We start from the raw sequence: 18,861 nt of genomic DNA, 5'->3' as shown, positions 1-18,861 counted from the left end.
TTGTCCATTCCTGTGTGAAGGAATGCTAGGACTCTGGAAACTCTGAAAGACCTAGGGTCAAATTTCCGGTCACTGCACCATTGAATATAGGTTTGCCATATTCAGTGATAAATGCGAGCAGAGGAAGGTTTACTTGCTCTGAGCATTGTTTGAATTACCTGCTGTGAGAATCCTCTTGCTTTCAGGATGGAGGTCCTGAGAGCTACGCCGTCAAAGACAGTCGATCCAGGTGCTTGTAATAGCAAGGATCCTGAGACAGTAGATCAGGACGTTGAGGCAGTAGGAATGGAGCATCCATCGACAGCCTCTGTAGATCTGTGTACCAATGTCTTCTGGGCAAGCCGGAGCTATTAATATCATGACGACCCTTCCTTGTTTTGCCTTTCGCATCACCCTGGGTAACAGGTCGATTGGTGGAAACACACAGGTCAGATGAAAGTCCCAATTAACGGACAGGGCATCCACAAAGGTCTCTTTGGGATCCTTTGATCTTGAACCATGGGAGCCAATCCGAGTTGATCGTAGCTGTGCTAAATTTAGCAGAGCTACGATCATCTTCCCTGACAGGCGGGGGGACGCCCTGCACAGGGCTAGTCCGCCCCGCATGTCAGTGCCGCCCCGATGCCTTTGCACTTCAAGAGTAGCTCCCGGCCAGCGTGCTCCCGGCTTTAGCGTGCTAGCCGGGAGCTACTCCTCGCTCCCCGGCCCGCAGCCGCTGCGTGTGACGTTACGCAGCTGCTGCGGCCTGCCCCCAGCACGGTCCGGCCATGCCTGCGTTGTCCGGACCGCGCCTACGAAACGGCGGCCAAACGCCGCCGTTCCGCCCCCTCCCGCTCAGCGATCGCCTCTGCCTGTCAATCAGGCAGAGGCGATCGCAGCCCTGCAACGGCCTTCGGCCGCCTGGCATGCGCCGGCGCACTACAGCGCCAGCGCATGCGCAGTAGAGACCCGTTCGCTCGACTGCGAAAAACAGCAGTGAGCGAACGGGTCAGAATGACCCCCCATATGCGGGAATCTTGTTATTCTGAGGGGACGCCCTGAGATCTATCTCCGGTAACCCCCACTTGTCTACCAGAGTTTGGAAGACCTCGGGGAGTAAAGCCCATTCATTTGCATGAATGGCATTATCGACTGAAAAAATCCGCTTCCCAGTTTAGGACTCCCGGATTAAACACTGCGGACAAAGCTGGATGATGAAGTTCTGCCCACTTTAATGTGCGACTTACCTCCTTCATTGCGTTTTGGCTGCGAGTTCCTCCCTGATAGGTGAGGTACGCTACTGCCGTTGCACTGTCTGAGCGGATTTGAACTAGTTTCCCCTGAAGGATGTCCTCTGCCTGAATAAGTGCCATATATACAGTATGGCCCAAAGTTCCAATATATTTATTGGCAGGCAACTTTCTTACTTGGTCCACTGCTCCTGGAAGCAAATCCTTCCTGACAGCGCTCCCCAGCCCTGAGAGTGGCATCCGTTGTCAGAATTTCCCATTCTGATATTCAAAAGGGTCTCCCCTTGTCCAGATGGGATGTCTGTAGCCACCAGGCTAATGGCCTTTTTATTTCCAGAGAAAGAACCATAGTCTGAGTTTTTATTGTCTGATGTAACCTATCCCATTTGGAAAGGATCAGAAGTTGTAGAGGCCTCGAGTGGAAGTGAGCATACTCCACCATATCGAATGTCGACACCATCAATCCCATCCCACGCATTGCCGCATGAATGAATACGCTTTGACTGTGTAGCAGCTCCTGAATACTTGACTGAATCTTGGATATTTTGTTCAGAGATAAAATTACTCTCTGAAGTCCTGAATCCAACATAGCCCTTAAGTGAGTCATCCGTTGTGACGGATCCAGGGACGACTTTGCCCAATTTATGAGCCAACCGTGTCTTTGCAGACAATCTATTATCTGATGCAGATGACACTGAACCAATTCCTGAGATTGTGCCAGGATTAATAAGTCGTCGAGGTATCGAAAAACCCTTATCCCCTGCTGACGGAGATAGGCTGCCATTACCACCATAATTTTGGTGAATACTCTGGGAGCTATGGACAGTCCAAATGGTAGGGCCTGAAACTGAAAATGTTGCTAGTGGATAGCAAACCTGAGATAGCGCTGATGGGACAGTGCTATAAGAACATGTAGGTAAGCATCCTGGATATCTACAGATACCATAAAATCCTCCGGCTCCATGGCCAAAATAATGAAACGTAAAGTCTCCATATGAAAGACTTTACTTGTTCAGAGCTTTGAGATTGAGTATGGGCCGGAACGACCCATTTGGCTTCTGGAATAAAAACAGGTTGGAATAAAAACCTTATCCACGTTGTGCAGGAGGAACTGGAATTAATCACTACTGACTGAAGCAACTTCTGAACTGCCTCTTGCAAAGCCCTGGCCTTCGTTTCCACCGAGGACGGGCTGGTACAAAAAAACCTTTGAGGAGGGTGTTTCCTGAAAGCAAATGCGTAACCGTGAGATACCACTTCTTGCACCCAGGCATCCATGGTGGACTGCCGCCAGATCTGTGCAAAATGAAGAAGTCGGCCTCCCACCCTGGGGTCCCCCAGGTGGAGGCCTGCACCATCAGGCTGATGGCTTATCTTCTGACTTGGAAGCCGGCCCCCTGGTAGCCCAATGCTTCTTAGCCTTACCAGACGTGTCAGATTGAGACTGTCTGCCATAACCCCTTTCTTCTGCTTTTCCTCGAGTTCGATAGTGCCAAAAAGTTTGAAATTTAGGCTTGGGTTTGTATGCGGAAGGAAACTTCACCTTCTTGGAGTCTGCTTCTGATTCCAAAATACTGTTTAATTCTTTACCAAAAAGAATATCTCTATTAAATGGCAAAAACTCTAGAATTTTCTTAGATTCTGAGTCAGCTTTCCATGGCCTTCATTCCAAGTTGATCGCTCGCTAGCTATTTTTTGCAGAGCAGCGATCAGATAGTCGCCGCCCACGGGAGAGTGTATTTTCGCTGTGCAAGTGTGCGAATGCATGTGCAGCCGAGCAGTACAAATAAACTTTGTGCAGTTTCTGAGTTGGCCAGGACTTATTCAGCAGCTGTGATCACTTCAGCCTGTCCGGGGCGGGAATTGACGTCAGACACCCACCCTGCAAACACTTGGACACACCTGCGTTTTTCCAACCACTCCCAGAAAACGGTCAGTTGACACCCACAAACGCCTTCTTCCTGTCAATCTCCTTGGAATCGGCTGTGCGAATGGATTCTTCGTAAAACAATCACACAGCAATGATCCGCTTAGTACACGTGCGACGCGCCGGCGCATTGTGGTGCATACGCATGCGCAGTTCTGACCTGATCGCAGCGCTGCAAAAAACGCTCAGGTCTCAATTACCCCTTAGTGCTATATCACCCGGCTCAGGAGAGTGGGATACAAGGAGACTTCACATTGCTTCCAGGATCGATAAATACGTTAGTGAACGCTGAGTGGGTCCAGACGCTATTAGTGTACACAACCGCCCCGTGAACCTACCATGAACACAGACGCCCAAGTGAACACTGACGCACCAGTCATACAGCCGCCTATGCTGCGACTAGGTCCTTTTAGATGCACAGCGTCTCAGATGGAAGCGGGAACTCAGTTCATGGCGGGAAACTCGGGATGAAACTGGTCATGAACCGGGGGGGACCAAGAGAGCGCCTTACTCCCCACTGCTGACATCAACCCTAGGGATCGCGGCCTCATACTACCCCTGAAGCCTATGATCCCTAAGGCCTAGCGCTGGTGCACCAGAGGTGGCAGCCACGTCAGTAATTGTTCTGTAGTCTCCATCCCGAAACAGTGCGGCTGTGTCTCGAGTTTCCCCTACTAAGCGGACCCGATGCCTTACCTTCTCCCAGTACTCCGGCCACAGCCTGGTGACATCTGTTAGACTTGTTAGTACATCCACACAGACGCCCGCCGAAACAGCACTGTACATGTGGGGAAGCGTTATCGCGACCCGGTGGGGAGTTGTTGGGGCGACTCTTTCTAAGGTACGTATAAGACGCTTTTTAGAAAGATTGCTCAAAAAAAATAGTAAGACTATAAAAATAAATTACAAAAAGCTTATGGTTGCTAAAAACCAGCAGCCCATGACCATCGTCCGGCTCCTGCTGCACCAAACAAAAAACTGATTTGCCTGAGCCAGCAAGCGGGGATATATGGGACTGGCCCGTTGCATTCTGGGAGGCCAAAAGCTTTGATAGTTGGTGTCAATCCGCTGTCGCTACCTCATATCCCAATGTTATCCTGTGGATAATCTGTGGACCCTGCAGGAGAAAAAAAAGGTTTGCACATGGTTTTTCATGATATTTAGGGTTAGAGGTTACGTTTAGGGTTAGGCTATGAGAGGGGAGGTTAGGGTTGGGCACTAGGGGGAGGTTTAGGGTTAGACAATGGTAAGAGAGGTTAGGCACTAGGAAGAAGATTAAGGTTAGCCTCAAATGTAAAAAAAAATCATGAAAAAATCATGTGTCTACCTAATGACCCTGTCAACCTTAGTCACTGTCTACCTACTGACTGTGAACCTTATGACCCTGTCTGCCAATTCCATGTCAACCTATTGACTATCTATCTAGACACTATCTTTTCAATCCACACCCCAAACAAGTTTAGCCCCAACTTCCTGTGACCCCACTTACATGGTGCGCCGGTATAACCGCTTAGTTAACATTCTCTTTCCTACCTTCTTCACAATGCGTCCCAGAACCTGCAGTGACAGAGTCCTTTGCTGAATGAACTGGCTCCGAGACAGATGGAAGAGCTCCTGGAGGGAGTAACCAGCTCTCTGTAAAATGAAATGCAGACCGCTAGGCATCGTAACTATTAAGACTGTAAGATTACCAACGATTGTATCAGCACTTTATGCATAAAAAGATCAGTGGGGGAAAAAATAAGATTTTACTTACCGGTAAATCTATTTCTCGTAGTCCGTAGTGGATGCTGGGGACTCCGTAAGGACCATGGGGAATAGACGGGCTCCGCAGGAGACAGGGCACTTTAAGAAAGAATTTGGATACTGGTGTGCTCTGGCTCCTCCCTCTATGTCCCTCCTCCAGACCTCAGTTAGAGAAACTGTGCCCGGAAGAGCTGACAGTACAAGGAAAGGATTTTGGAATCCAGGGCAAGACTCATACCAGTCCCACCAATCATACCGTATCACTCGTGATAAATTTACCCAGTTAACAGTATGAACAACAACGGAGCATCAGATCAACCCTGATGCTACCAAACATAACCCTTATTTAAGCAATAACTATATACAAGCATTGCAGAAGAAGTCCGCACTTGTGACGGGCGCCCAGCATCCACTACGGACTACGAGAAATAGATTTACCGGTAAGTAAAATCTTTTTTCTCTAACGTCCTAGTGGATGCTGGGGACTCCGTAAGGACCATGGGGATTATACCAAAGCTCCCAAACGGGCGGGAAAGTGCGGATGACTCTGCAGCACCGAATGAGCAAACACAAGGTCCTCCTCAGCCAGGGTCTCAAACTTGTAAAACTTTGCAAAAGTGTTCGAACCTGACCAAGTAGCTGCTCGGCAAAACTGTAATGCCGAGACCCCTCGGGCAGCCGCCCAAGAAGAGCCCTCCTTCCTTGTGGAGTGGGCTTTTACTGATTTTGGAAGCGGCAATCCAGCCGCAGAATGAGCCTGCTGAATCGTGTTACAGATCCAGCGAGCAATAGCTTGCTTTGAAGCGGGAGCACCCAGCTTGTTGGGTGCATACAGGATAAACAGCGACTTAGTTTTCCTGACTCTAGCCGTTCTGGCTACATGGACCTTCAAAGCCCTGACCACATCTAGTAACTCGGAATCCTCCAAGTCACGAGTAGCCACAGGCACCACAATAGGTTGGTTCATATGAAAAGATGACACCACTTTTGGCAGAAATTGTGGACGGGTCCGCAATTCTGCCCTGTCCATATGGAAAATCAGATAGGGGCTTTTATGTGACAAAGCCGCTAATTCTGACACACGCCTAGCCGAAGCCAAGGCTAATAGCATGACCACCTTCCACGTGAGATATTTTAACTCCACCGTTTTGAGTGGCTCAAACCAGTGTGACTTCAGGAAACTCAACACCACGTTAAGATCCCAAGGTGCCACTGGAGGCACAAAAGGGGGCTGAATATGCAGCACTCCCTTTACAAACGTCTGGACTTCAGGAAGAGAAGCCAGTTCTTTGTGAAAGAAAATGGATAGGGCTGAAATCTGGACCTTAATGGAACCCAATTTCAGGCCCAAAGTCACTCCCGACTGTAGGAAGTGAAGGAAACGGCCCAGCTGGAATTCCTCCGTAGGGGCATTCCTGGCCTCACACCAAGCAACATATTTTCGCCATATACGGTGATAATGTTTAGCCGTCACATCCTTCCTAGCCTTTATCAGCGTAGGAATGACCTCATCCGGAATGCCTTTTTCTGCTAGGATCCGGCGTTCAACCGCCATGCCGTCAAACGCAGCCGCGGTAAGTCTTGGAACAGACAGGGACCCTGTTGCCACAAGTCCTGTCTTAGAGGCAGAGGCCCCGGGTCCTCTGTGAGCATTTCTTGCAGATCTGGATACCAAGTCCTTCTTGGCCAATCCGGAACAATGAGTATTGTTCTCACTCCTCTTTTTCTTATGATTCTCAGCACCTTGGGTATGAGAGGAAGAGGAGGGAATACATAGACCGACTGGAACACCCACGGTGTCACTAGTGCGTCTACAGCTATCGCCTGAGGGTCTCTTGACCTGGCGCAATACCTCTGTAGCTTTTTGTTGAGGCGGGATGCCATCATGTCCACCTGTGGCAGTTCCCACCGACTTGCAATCTGCGTGAAGACTTCTTGATGAAGTCCCCACTCTCCCGGGTGGAGGTCGTGCCTGCTGAGGAAGTCTGCTTCCCAGTTGTCCACTCCCAGAATGAACACTGCTGACAGTGCTCTTACGTGATTCTCCGCCCAGCGAAGAATTCTGGTGGCTTCCGCCATCGCCACCCTGCTCCTTGTGCGGCCTTGGCGGTTTACATGAGCCACTGCGGTGATGTTGTCTGACTGAATCAGCACCGGTTGGTCGCGAAGCAGGGTCTCCGCTTGACGTAGGGCGTTGTATATGGCCCTTAGTTCCAGGATATTGATGTGAAGGCAAGTCTCCTGACTTAACCACAGACCTTGGAAGTTTTTTCCCTGTGTGACTGCCCCCCAACCTCGGAGGCTTGCATCCGTGGTCACCAGGACCCAGTCCTGAATGCCGAATCTGCGGCTCTCGAGAAGGTGAGCACTCTGCAGCCACCACAGGAGAGACACCCTGGCCCTGGGGGATAGGGTGATCAGCCGATGCATCTGTAGATGTGATCCTTGTCCAGTAAGTCCCATTGAAAGGTCCTCGCATGGAACCTGCCGAAAGGAATGGCCTCGTATAATGCCACCATCTTTCCCAGGACTCGCGTGCAGTGATGCACCGACACCTGTTTTGGTTTTAATAGGTCTCTGACCAGTGTCATGAGCTCCTGAGCCTTCTCCATCGGGAGATAAACCCTCTTCTGGGCTGTGTCGTAGGAATCAGCTGCGACTTTGGAATATTTAGAATCCAGCCGTGCTGTTGTAACACCTCCCGAGAGCGTGCTACGCTGATCAGCAACTGCTCTCTGGACCTCGCCTTTATGAGGAGATCGTCCAAGTATGGGATAATTGTGACCCCTTGCTTCCGCAGGAGCACCATCATCTCCGCCATTACCTTGGTAAATATTCTCGGTGCCGTGGAGAGACAAAACGGCAACGTCTGGAATTGGTAATGACAATCCTGCACCACAAATCTGAGGTACGCCTGATGAGGTGGATAAATGGGGACATGAAGGTAAGCATCCTTTATGTCCAGAGACACCATAAAATCCCCCCCTTCCAGGCTTGCGATGACCGCTCTGAGCGATTCCATCTTGAACTTGAACCTTTTCAGGTATATGTTCAGGGATTTTAAATTCAATATGGGTCTGACCGAACCGTCCGGTTTCGGTACCACAAACATGGTCGAATAGTAACCCCTTCCCTGTTGAAGGAGGGGAACCTTTACCACCACCTGCTGAAGATACAATTTGTGAATTGCAGCTAACACTATTTCCCTCTCTAAGGGGGAAGCTGGCAGGGCCGATTTGAGGTAACGGTGAGGGGGCATCTCTTCGAATTCCAGCTTGTATCCCTGAGACACTATCTCTATAGCCCAGGGATCCACCTGGGAATGAACCCACTTGTGGCTGAACTTTTGGAGACGCGCCCCCACCGGGCCTAGCTCCGCCTGTGGAGCCCCAGCGTCATGCGGTGGATTTAGTGGAAGCCGGGGAGGACTTCTGTTCCTGGGAACTAGCTGTATTGTGCAGCTTCTTTCCTCTACCCCTGCCTCTGGCAAGAAAGGACGCACCTCGTACTTTCTTGCCTTTTTGTGATCGAAAGGACTGCATTTGATAATACGGTGCCTTCTTAGGTTGTGAGGGAATATATGGCAAAAAATTTGACTTTCCAGCCGTAGCTGTGGAGACCAGGTCCGAGAGACCGTCCCCAAACAATTCCTCACCCTTGTAAGGTAAAACCTCCATGTGCCTTTTTGAGTCGGCATCGCCTGTCCATTGCCGAGTCCACAGGACCCTTCTGGCAGAAATCGATATTGCATTTATTCTAGAGCCCAGTAGGCTAATGTCTCTTTGAGCATCTCTCATATATAGGACAGCGTCTTTTATATGCCCCAGGGTCAGCACTATAGTATCCTTGTCCAAGGTATCAAGTTCCTCAGATAAGGTATCTGTCCATGCTGCTACAGCACTACACATCCAGGCCGACACAATCGCCGGCCTTAGTAGGGTACCTAAATGTATATAAATGGACTTCAGGATACCCTCCTGCTTTCTATCCGCAGCATCTTTTAGGGTGGCCATATCCTGTGACGGTAGGGCTACCCTCTTGGATAAGCGTGTTAAAGCTTTGTCTACCCTAGGGGAGGATTCCCAGCGTAACCTGTCCGTTGGCGGGAAAGGATACGCCATAAGTATCCGTTTGGAAATCTGCAGTTTTCTATCTGGAGATTCCCAAGCCTTTTCACATAACTCATTTAACTCATGTGAAGGGGGAAAGGTCACCTCTTGCCTTTTTTCCCCATACATATAAACCCTCTTGTCAGGGACTGGGGTTTCCTCTGTGATGTGCAACACATCCTTCATTGCTATAATCATGTAACGGATGGCTTTAGCCATTTTAGGCTGTAACTTTGCATCATCGCCATCGACACTGGAGTCAGAATCCGTGTCGACATCTGTGTCAATAATTTGGGATAGTGGGCGCTTTTGAGACCCTGACGGCCTCTGCGACATAGGATCAGGCATGGGCTGAGACCCCGGCTGTCCCAAGTCTTCAGCTTTATCCAACCTTTTATGCAAGGAAGTAACATTATTATTTAAAACCTTCCACATATCCATCCAATCGGGTGTCGGCGGCGACCCCACATTCATTTGCTCCCGCTCTGCTTCCACATAGCCTTCCTCGTCAAACATGCCGACACAAGCGTACCGACACACCACACACACAGGGGATGCTCTTTTTGAAGACAGTTCCCCCACAAGGCCTTTTGGAGAGACAGAGAGAGAGTATGCCAGCACACACCCCAGTGCTATATGTCCCAGGAGTCACACAGTAACTTAGTGTTAACCCAGTAGCTGCTGTATATATTGTTTTTGCGCCAAATTTATGTGCCCCCCCTCTCTTTTTACCCTCTTCTACCGTGATTCTGCAGGGGAGAGCCTGGGGAGCTTCCTCTCAGTGGAGCTGTGGAGAGAAAATGGCGCTGGTGAGTGCTGAGGAAGAAGCCCCGCCCCCTCAGCGGCGGGCTTCTGTCCCGCGTTTGTGTGTAAAATAATAGCGGGGGCTCATGCATATATACAGTGCCCAACTGTATATATGCTACTTTTCGCCAAGAGGTTCCTAATTGCTGCCCAGGGCGCCCCCCCCTGCGCCCTGCACCCTACAGTGACCGGAGTATGTGGGTTTAGTGTGGGAGCAATGGCGCACAGCTGCAGTGCTGTGAGCTACCTCATATGAAGACTGGAGTCTTCTGCTGCCGATTTCGACGTCTTCTTGCTTCTGACACCGGCTTCTGTCTTCTGGCTCTGCGAGGGGGACGGCGGCGCGGCTCTGGGATCGGACGACCAAGGGTGCGATCCTGTGTACGATCCCTCTGGAGCTAATGGTGTCCAGTAGCCTAAGAAGCAGGACCTATCTTCAGTGAGTAGGGCTGCTTCTCTCCCCTCAGTCCTACGTAGCAGAGAGCCTGTTGCCAGCAGATCTCTCTGAAAATAAAAAACCTAACAAAATACTTTCTTATAGCAAGCTCAGGAGAGCTCACTAAGTAGCACCCAGCTCGTCCGGGCACAGATTCAAACTGAGGTCTGGGGGAGGGACATAGAGGGAGGAGCCAGAACACACCAGAATCCAAATTCTTTCTTAAAGTGCCCTGTCTCCTGCGGAGCCCGTCTATTCCCCATGGTCCTTACGGAGTCCCCAGCATCCACTAGGACGTTAGAGAAATAACTTTTAAAACTACAGATGTCTTTTATTCTTAAGATGATTTATTCTTAGCAAATCGTTACTACAAACAGTATCCAATATCCAAAATACTTCCACGATGACCAGGTAGTGGCGCATTATCATAGCACTGCTATCATGACACTATTAAAAGCATTAGACCAGAGGCATCTTCTGCCCAACACAAGAGTGTAAGAAGAAAGGACGCAAAATTATAATAGATGGAGAAATTATTAATTTGGACCTATCACACTGGTATCAAACAGGATAGCAGTGTTACAGTGAGCGCATACAGGTAGAAAAACCTTCAGTTTCTGGTTACCTCTGCTTCCTCCCCATGGTGGTGCAGCCCCAGATGAACAGGAATCTCAGAATGTGGAGGTATCAGGTCTCCCTTCAGGCTGAATCGTGCTTGCATTCCCTGTAAATATAGACCATACTTATTCTACATCACATGACAGTACAAGCAGTACTTATTCGAGTGGATCATAAGCATTAGTTATTTTGTTACATTGAAGTTCAGATGAACGTAGGAGAAATATATTCAGAGACTTCATAAGTGCTGCACTTCTCAGACACAGGGGGAGGTCTCTCCTTCTGCACAATTAAATAAACTGAATGTTTTGGAGAGAAAAAATGCTTAACGTTTAAAAAAGTCCTTTCCCTTCTCTACAGGTTTTGCTAACTTCACCCTCCTTAGTAATCACTTTCCATATAATCACAGGCCGCCACCCACCCACACTCCATCCATCTCACTCTATTTCACAGACCTAAGCTGTACAGTAATGGAACCAGCCATCTGCAAAGCATTAAGCAAAGAGACTGGTAACTGCAATATACAGACAGCAGTTAAAGTCTATGCTACGCATAATCATATGATCAATTACTCAAATGCCAAATAGAAAAATACCTTCTTGTTTTTTTGTTGCTTTCTCTGGGGAAGGGCCTTCGTCCATTCCAGCTTTTCAATTTCCACAGTGTCCATGTGTACCCACTCCTTCTGAGGCTTCAGCGGGAGGTCTTCAACTACTAAGAAAAGCTGTAGTTAATACAGTATGGCTAACAAAAATGACTGTAAAAGCATTGTCTTGAAACTACCAAGTTATCTTCAAACACAAAATCTGACTGGTCCATGGCTGTGAAACAAAACTCCATGAAACTCAACTTTTTGCTAAGACACTGCTTTATTTAGTATTATATGGCTTGTTACTAGCCATTTATACCTGAAGTGGGCACTGTGAATTCAGCTATTCTATATCAACCACCTTTTACACTTTCTTGCCTTAGAACCTGATTCAGAGATGGATGCGTCATTGAACTCGGCTGATGTACAAAAATATACAAAAAGAAAAGGAGGCATCTTGAGTAAATAGATGCCTCCTGTGTGCTTGTGCGTTCCGCTGGAAGACGCAGCATTGTATCACTAGCATAAAAATCAGCCGTCCGTGTAACCATCAGATTACGCAGGATGGCCTGGCTGTTCACGCTGCTGGGGCCAGCCCCTGGTCTTGCCACTTCCAAAAAAGGGGGACAAAAAAAACACTGTAGAAGAACACAAATATCCAGTATAATAAGGGCCCTGCACCACACCACCCTGCAGTGTGTCTGCTGCAGCACATCTCCCCAAATATTCAGAAAGATGGTGCAAGCACATGGGATAGCCATTACTCTGGCACTGTGTCAGAGCATTTGCTACCCTCTATGCACGTGCTACATTCTGCCTAATACAGAAGATGGCAATGCTGGCAGAGGGGGGGGGGGGGGGTCAATGCTTATGGGTCTACGCAGATGGCAATAGGCCTCTGACGCCTATGAACTCTGTGCAGGGGAGTGTCATCTCCTGGTTCAGGTGAAAGTTTGTGTTTGGTCTTTAGGTTCAAATTAATGTGGGAGGTACCATTAGATGTCCTAGGCTACTGGCACGGGCATCATGCTATAGACAACACCACAAAGCATGGGGGATCCTCTGGCAAGCAAAATGCCAAAGTGGCAACAAAATGGTGTCCTGGCTCCCACTGTGCCACCGGTATAAATGAGAAAAGGAGATTTATGGTAAGACTTACCATGGTTAAATGTCTTTCTGCGAGGTACACTGGATTCCACAGGGAATAACATCGGGTGTAGAGTTGGATCTTGATCCGAGGCACCAACAGGCTAAAGCTTTGACTGTTCCCAGGATGCACTGCACCGCCTCCTCTATATCCCCGCCTCCAGGCACTGGAGCTCAGTTTTGTTAACCAGTCCAATGCAGTAGCAGGTAAAAGAGACGACAGTATTTAGTAGCCACAGACAAGCACATTCTCATGACAGGAGAAGGTACCAGCGGCTAATGCCATACAAACCTAAAGAAGCTAAGTGCGTCAGGGTGGACGCCCCGTAGAATCCAGTGTACCTCGCAGAAAGAGATTAAACAACAGTAAGTCTTACCATTAATCTCTTTTTCTGCAGCAGGGAATAACAACAGGGATGTCCTAAAGCAATTCCTCATGGAAGGGGACGCACTGTAGCGGGTACAAGAACACGACGTCCAGAGGAAGCATCCTGGGAGGCGGAAGTATCAAAGGCATAGAACCTTATAAACGTGTTCACTGAGGACCACGTAGCCGCCTTGCACAATTGTTCCAGGGACGCGCCACGGTGGGCCGCCCAAGATAGTAGCAGGAGCTGGAAGTCCAGCCTGTACATAAGCTTGTGCAATCACCATTCTAATCCATCTGGCCAAGGTTTGCTTATTCGCAGGCCAGCCATGTTTGTGAAAACCAAAAAGGATAAATAGAGAATCAGATCTCCTAAGAAAGGAGGTTCTATTCACATATATACGGAGCGCCCGTACCACATCCAAAGACCATTCTTTGGAGGACAAACCAGGAGAGATAAAGGCCGGAACCACAATCTCTTGGTTAAGGTGGAAAGACGACACCACCTTAGGTAGATAACCAGGGCGAGTTCTAAGAATCACACGGTCACGGTGAAAAAAAGAAAGGGTGACCGACAGGATAAGGCACCCAAGTCTGAAACCCTTCTAGCAGAGGCAATAGCCAGCAAAAACAAGACCTTAAGTGTAAGCCATTTAAGGTTCACAGACTCAAGAGGTTCAAACGGAGACTCTTGTAGGGCATCCAGAACAACCGACAAATCCCAAGGAGCCACAGGAGGAACATAGGGAGGTTGAATCCGTAAAACACCTTGAGTGAAAGTATGAACGTCAGGCAGAGTCGCAATTTTTCTCTGAAACCATACCGACAAGGTTAAAATATGAACCTTGAGGGGGGCCAGACGAAGGCCTAAGTCCAGGGCCTGTTGCAGAAAAGCCAAAAGTTTGACAGTACTGAACTTGTACGCATCATAATTCTTAGCCGCACACCAGGTGAAGTAAGAATTCCAGACCCTATAATAAATCCGAGCCGAAGCCGGTTTACGGGCTTTCAACATAGTTTGAATGACCGCCTCAGAAAATCCCTTGGCCCTTTGAACTGAAGCTTCAAGAGCCATGCCGTCAAAGCCAGTCGGGCCAGATCCTGGTAGACACAAGGGCCCTGAACAAGGAGGTCTGGACGTTGCGGAAGTAGAAGAGGACGCTCTATCAAGAGACCCTGCAGGTCTGAGAACCAATGCCATCTGGGCCACGCTGGAGTGATTAAAAGTAGTAATCTTCCTTCTTGCTTGAACTTCCTTATTACCCTGGGCAGGAGTAACACTGGAGGGAACACGTATGGCAGCCGAAAGTTCCATGGAATTGCCAGGGCGTCCACGAACGCTGCTTGAGGATCCCTTGTCCTTGCTCCGAAGACCGGAACCTTGTGATTGTGTCTATACGCCGTCAGGTCTACATCTGGTAGGCCCTACTTGTACACTCTGGATGGAGGCTACACTCTCAGGCGTGTACGTCCTTACGACTGAGGAAGTCCGCTTCCCAGTTGAGGACCCCGGAATGAACACTGCCGATATGGCTGGCATATGGCATTCCGCCCATAGAAGAATCCTTGACACTTCCATCCTTGCCATGTGGCTTCGAGTGCCGCCTTGATGATTTATATACACCACCATGGTGGCGTTGTCCGACTGTACTTGAACAGGCCTGTTCTGTACCAGAGGCAGGGCCAGTTTCAAAGCATTGAACGCTGCCTGCAACTAGAGAATGTTTATCGGAAGGAGAGATTTCTCCCTGGTCCACGACCCTGAAGAGAGTGCTGCTCCAACACTGTGCCCCAACCCCGCAGACTGGCATCCGTCATTAGGACCCAGTTGGAGATCCAGAAGGGATGACCCCTGCTCAATCATTTGTCCTGGAGCCACCAGCTCAGAGACAGACGAACTTCCGGAACCAAGGAAATCATGTGAGACCTGATCCGTTGAGGCAGGCCATCCCACTTGTCAAGGATTAACCGCTGCAGAGGGCAAGAATGAAATTGAGCGTACTCTACCATGTCGAAAGCCGACACCATGAGGCCTAGTACTTGTATCGCCAGGTGTATCAACACACGAGGGCGAGAGAGGAAGCATCGTATCCTGTCCTGAAGTTTCAGGACCTTCTCCGGAGAAAAGAACAACCGTTGGTTGTGTGTGTCCAGTAACGTCCCCAGGTGTACCATGCTCTGAGCAGGAACCAGCAAGGATTTCTTCCAGTTGATGAGCCACCCCGTGGGCTTGCAGGAATTGGACCGTCAGGTCTAGATGACAGATGACGGAGGAGAACCTCTCGGAAGTTCGCCAGGATCAACAAGTCGTCCAGATACGACAGGACCCTGATGGCGGAGAAGGGCTGTCATGACCGCCATGACCTTGGTGAAGATTCGCGGAGACGTGGTCAATCCAAAAGACAAGGCCTGGAATTGATAATGTAGGTTGCCAATAGCAACCGCAGATATTGCTGATGCAATAGGTATATGTAGGTAAGCATCTTGTATGCCCAGGGGGAGGCCCACCCCGTCATGCAGCAGGCTTGTCTGGTTTGGAAGCAGGCTGACTGGCAGCCCATGAACGTTTAGGTTTGGGCTTAGAGGTTTTGGAGGTGCGAGCCTGTTTCGGGTACGCCTGACCCTTCGCTTTACTTGGAGGTCGAAGGGTACGAAAGGTGGTACTTTTAGCCTTCGGAGCTGAAGGATTAGTACTCGGCAGACATGCAGTTTTAGCAGACGCTAAGTCAGCAACAATCTTGTTCAGATCTTCCCCAAAAGGTATCCGAACTCCAGGTCGACAACAAAAAGGTCGACACACCTTAAGTCGACATGGACAAAAGGTCGACAGGGACAATGTCGACATGGAAAAGGGTCGACATGAGTTTTTCACAATTTTTTTCTTTTTTGGAACCTTTTCATACTTAACGATCCACGTGGACTACGATTGGAACGGTAATCTGTGCCGAGCGAAGCAAAGGCACCATGCCCGAAGCATGGCGAGCGAAGCGAGCCATGCGAGGGGACGCGGTGCACTAATTGGGATCCCGGGTAACTCTAAGAAGAAAACGACACCAAAAAGACATAAAAAAAACTCATGTCGACCTTTTTCCATGTCGACCTTGTTCCTGACAACCTTTTGCCCATGTCGACCTAAGGTGTGTCGACCTTTTTGTTGTCGACCTGGAGTCCCAGACCCCCCCAAAAAGGATGTTTCCCTTAAAAGGGATCACCTCCAAGGTCTTTTCAGAGTCCAGATCCACAGACCAGGACCGCAACCACAAAATCCGGCGAGCCAAAATGGACATAGTAGACGCTTTGGCTGCCAGGACACAGGCATCAGAGGCCGCCTCCTGAATGTAATTAGAGGCTGTGGTAATATATGAAAGACACTGTCTGGCATTATCAGAAAAATTAGGAGGTAGCTCCGCTTCAACTTCTTGAACCCAGGCTTCAATAGCTTTTGCAGCCCAAGAAACCGCAATAGTAGGTCTATGCACAGCACCCGCAAGAGTGTAAATAGACTTCAAGCAACCCTCCACACGCTTATCTGTTGGTTCCTTCAGAGAGGTGACGGTAGTGACAGGCAGAGTAGATGACACCACCAGACGTGCGACATGTGAGTCCACCGGCGGCGGCGTTTCCCAATTTTTACTTAACTCTGCAGCGAGGGGATAACGAGCTAGCATCTTTTTAGACAGGAAGAATTTCTGGAGACTACCAGGATTCCTGATGTATGTCAACTAAATGGTCAGAATGTGGCAAAACTAATTTAGTAACCTTATGACGTTTGAACTTTTCAGGCTTCAGGTTTTTTCCAGACGTATCTGGAGGTTCAGTTTCATCATCGATCTGAAGAATCAGTTTGACAGCCTCCAAGAGGTCAGGAACATCCACCTGTGTTGTAGATTCCCCCTTGAGAAGCATCTGCATCAGTGTCTGATGGGTCAGTATATACGCCATCTTCATCGGATGAAGTATCCGAAACATGCGTGGATTGTGAGGAAGAAATGGACCGCTTAGGTGACCCTTTGGTCCTAGGGGGGCGAGGGCCAGGCTTTTGTTTAACCAAAGACTGATTTAACTGCTATAACTGAGTCGACACAGAATCCACCCATGGTGGATTTACAACAGGGACAATATGTGATTGTACAGGCACAGGAGGTCCCACAGGGGGCGCAAGTCTCGTTACTAGCGTAGTCAGTAAATTAGAAAAAGCAGCACAAGGTGGGTCTTGGTGTGCCACCGGTGCTGCAGGCTGACCGAGGGGTATAGAACCCGTAATACCTGGACCATCAGCTGGAATATTTTCCTCAGATAAATCTGCGGCGTCAGCACTGCATGATGCAGGATCAGCCATAGATCTCCCGCCCTGTGACGCAGACATTATTGGAGAATGTAGCTCTAGGGCGTACAATATAGCCAGACACAGTACCTGACAAAAAAAACCTGTGGAGTGTGATTGCAATGCAGATCACAAACAGAGGATTTAAGTGGTATAAGGTGACTGAAATACACAGAGAAAAATACCAAACAGTATATCCTGTCAGACACTATATATATAGGACCCTGATGCACTTAGCCTCCGTCATGGTACAGAATATAGGGAAAGCAATATGTGTGAGATACACGGAATTGGAACCACACAGCCGCTATTGGCACACACAGTCACATGTACAATGCAGGACTAAAGCTATGTATGTATCAGATATAACAATGCAGAAGGATTAATAGTGGGGAGAAAAGCCGTTTTAGCGGCTGCTATTCAGAGACTATTTTATTTAGGTCTTCCCCAAACAAATGTCCCCAGTGAATGGGAGTATCTCCAAGGTCTTTTTGGAGTCTAGGTCCACTTTCCATGACCTCAACCACAGTATGCAGCGAGCCAGGACAGACGTGGATGACGCCTTGGCTGCTATTACATTCAGGAGGCGTCTCCTGAAGCGGGTGTAATAGGCGGCGGTGGTATTGTGAGACAGGAATTGTCTGGCAATGTCAGATATATCTTCTAGTGTCTGAATCCACGCCTCTTTTTGCAGCCCAGGAGGCAGCTATAGTGGGTCTATGATTAGCCCCCTGTAAGGGAATATATATACTTCAGACATCCCTACACATGCTTATCTGTTGGTTCTTTAAGTGAAGTGACAGTGGTGACGAGCAGAGTGGAGGACACCACGAGGCGGGTGAAGTAAGAATCCACCGGAGGTGGAATCTCCCATTTGATACACAACTCTGCAGGGAGAGGATAGCAAGCCAAGGCCCGTTTATGCAGAGGGAATTTCTTCCCTGGATAAGACCAATGTTCACGTCTGATGTCCGTGGTCAGAATGGGGTAATACAGTTTAAACCACCTTATGCTTAAACTTATCAGATTTCTTTGCCACAGTAGTGGAATCCTCATCATCAGTGATTTGCAGGATATGCTTAAGAGCAACCACTAAAGCAGGGACATCAATCTGCAATGGAGAATCCTCATCAGTAACACAGGATTCAGTGTCTGACAGGAGAAAGGTTTGTGGATTGTAAGGAGGAAGCAGCCCTCATAAAGGAACCAGGGACACAGGAGTGACCTGGGGCCGATTTTTGGCTCAACAATGACTGATTTTGCTGCAGCTGGTTAGACAGATTTTATCATGGGGACAATTTGTGACTGTAGTGACACATGTGGTCCCATAGGGGGAGCTAGGTGTTCCACCAGAGTACCCAATAGGTTGGTTCCTGTGTAGATGCAGGAGCTGCGGACTAACTGGGAGATGTATGACAAATAGTACACAGACCATTATACAACACTTCCCCCTCTGGTAAATCCTTGGAGCATGCTCTGCATGATGCAGGAGCTTCCACTGATTTACTGCCCTTCTGTTAGACATTATGAGAGAAATGCAACAACCGGGCTATTTAGTACGATAAA

General features: G+C 48.8%; 1 protein-coding gene across 2 annotated transcripts in view; it reads right to left on the bottom strand.

Annotated features, from left to right (window-relative positions):
- The window catches only part of RPAP1 (RNA polymerase II associated protein 1), a 210,377-nt gene that overhangs the window by 91,980 nt on the left and 99,536 nt on the right, over positions 1–18,861 (bottom strand). Inside the window, exons 8-10 of one of the 2 annotated variants that reach the window (XM_063947921.1) lie at positions 11,465–11,583; positions 10,877–10,975; positions 4,690–4,791 (exon numbers count right to left, since the gene is read on the bottom strand). In XM_063947921.1, the coding sequence (XP_063803991.1) occupies positions 4,690–4,791; positions 10,877–10,975; positions 11,465–11,583 (320 nt within the window). The remainder of the gene's footprint in view (positions 1–4,689; positions 4,792–10,876; positions 10,976–11,464; positions 11,584–18,861) is intronic. The other variant, XM_063947922.1, reaches the window with a different exon arrangement.

The sequence above is a fragment of the Pseudophryne corroboree genome, chromosome 12, assembly GCF_028390025.1.
Source record: "Pseudophryne corroboree isolate aPseCor3 chromosome 12, aPseCor3.hap2, whole genome shotgun sequence".
NCBI classification, from domain to species: domain Eukaryota; kingdom Metazoa; phylum Chordata; class Amphibia; order Anura; family Myobatrachidae; genus Pseudophryne; species Pseudophryne corroboree.
This window is presented reverse-complemented; position numbering and strand designations above follow the sequence as displayed.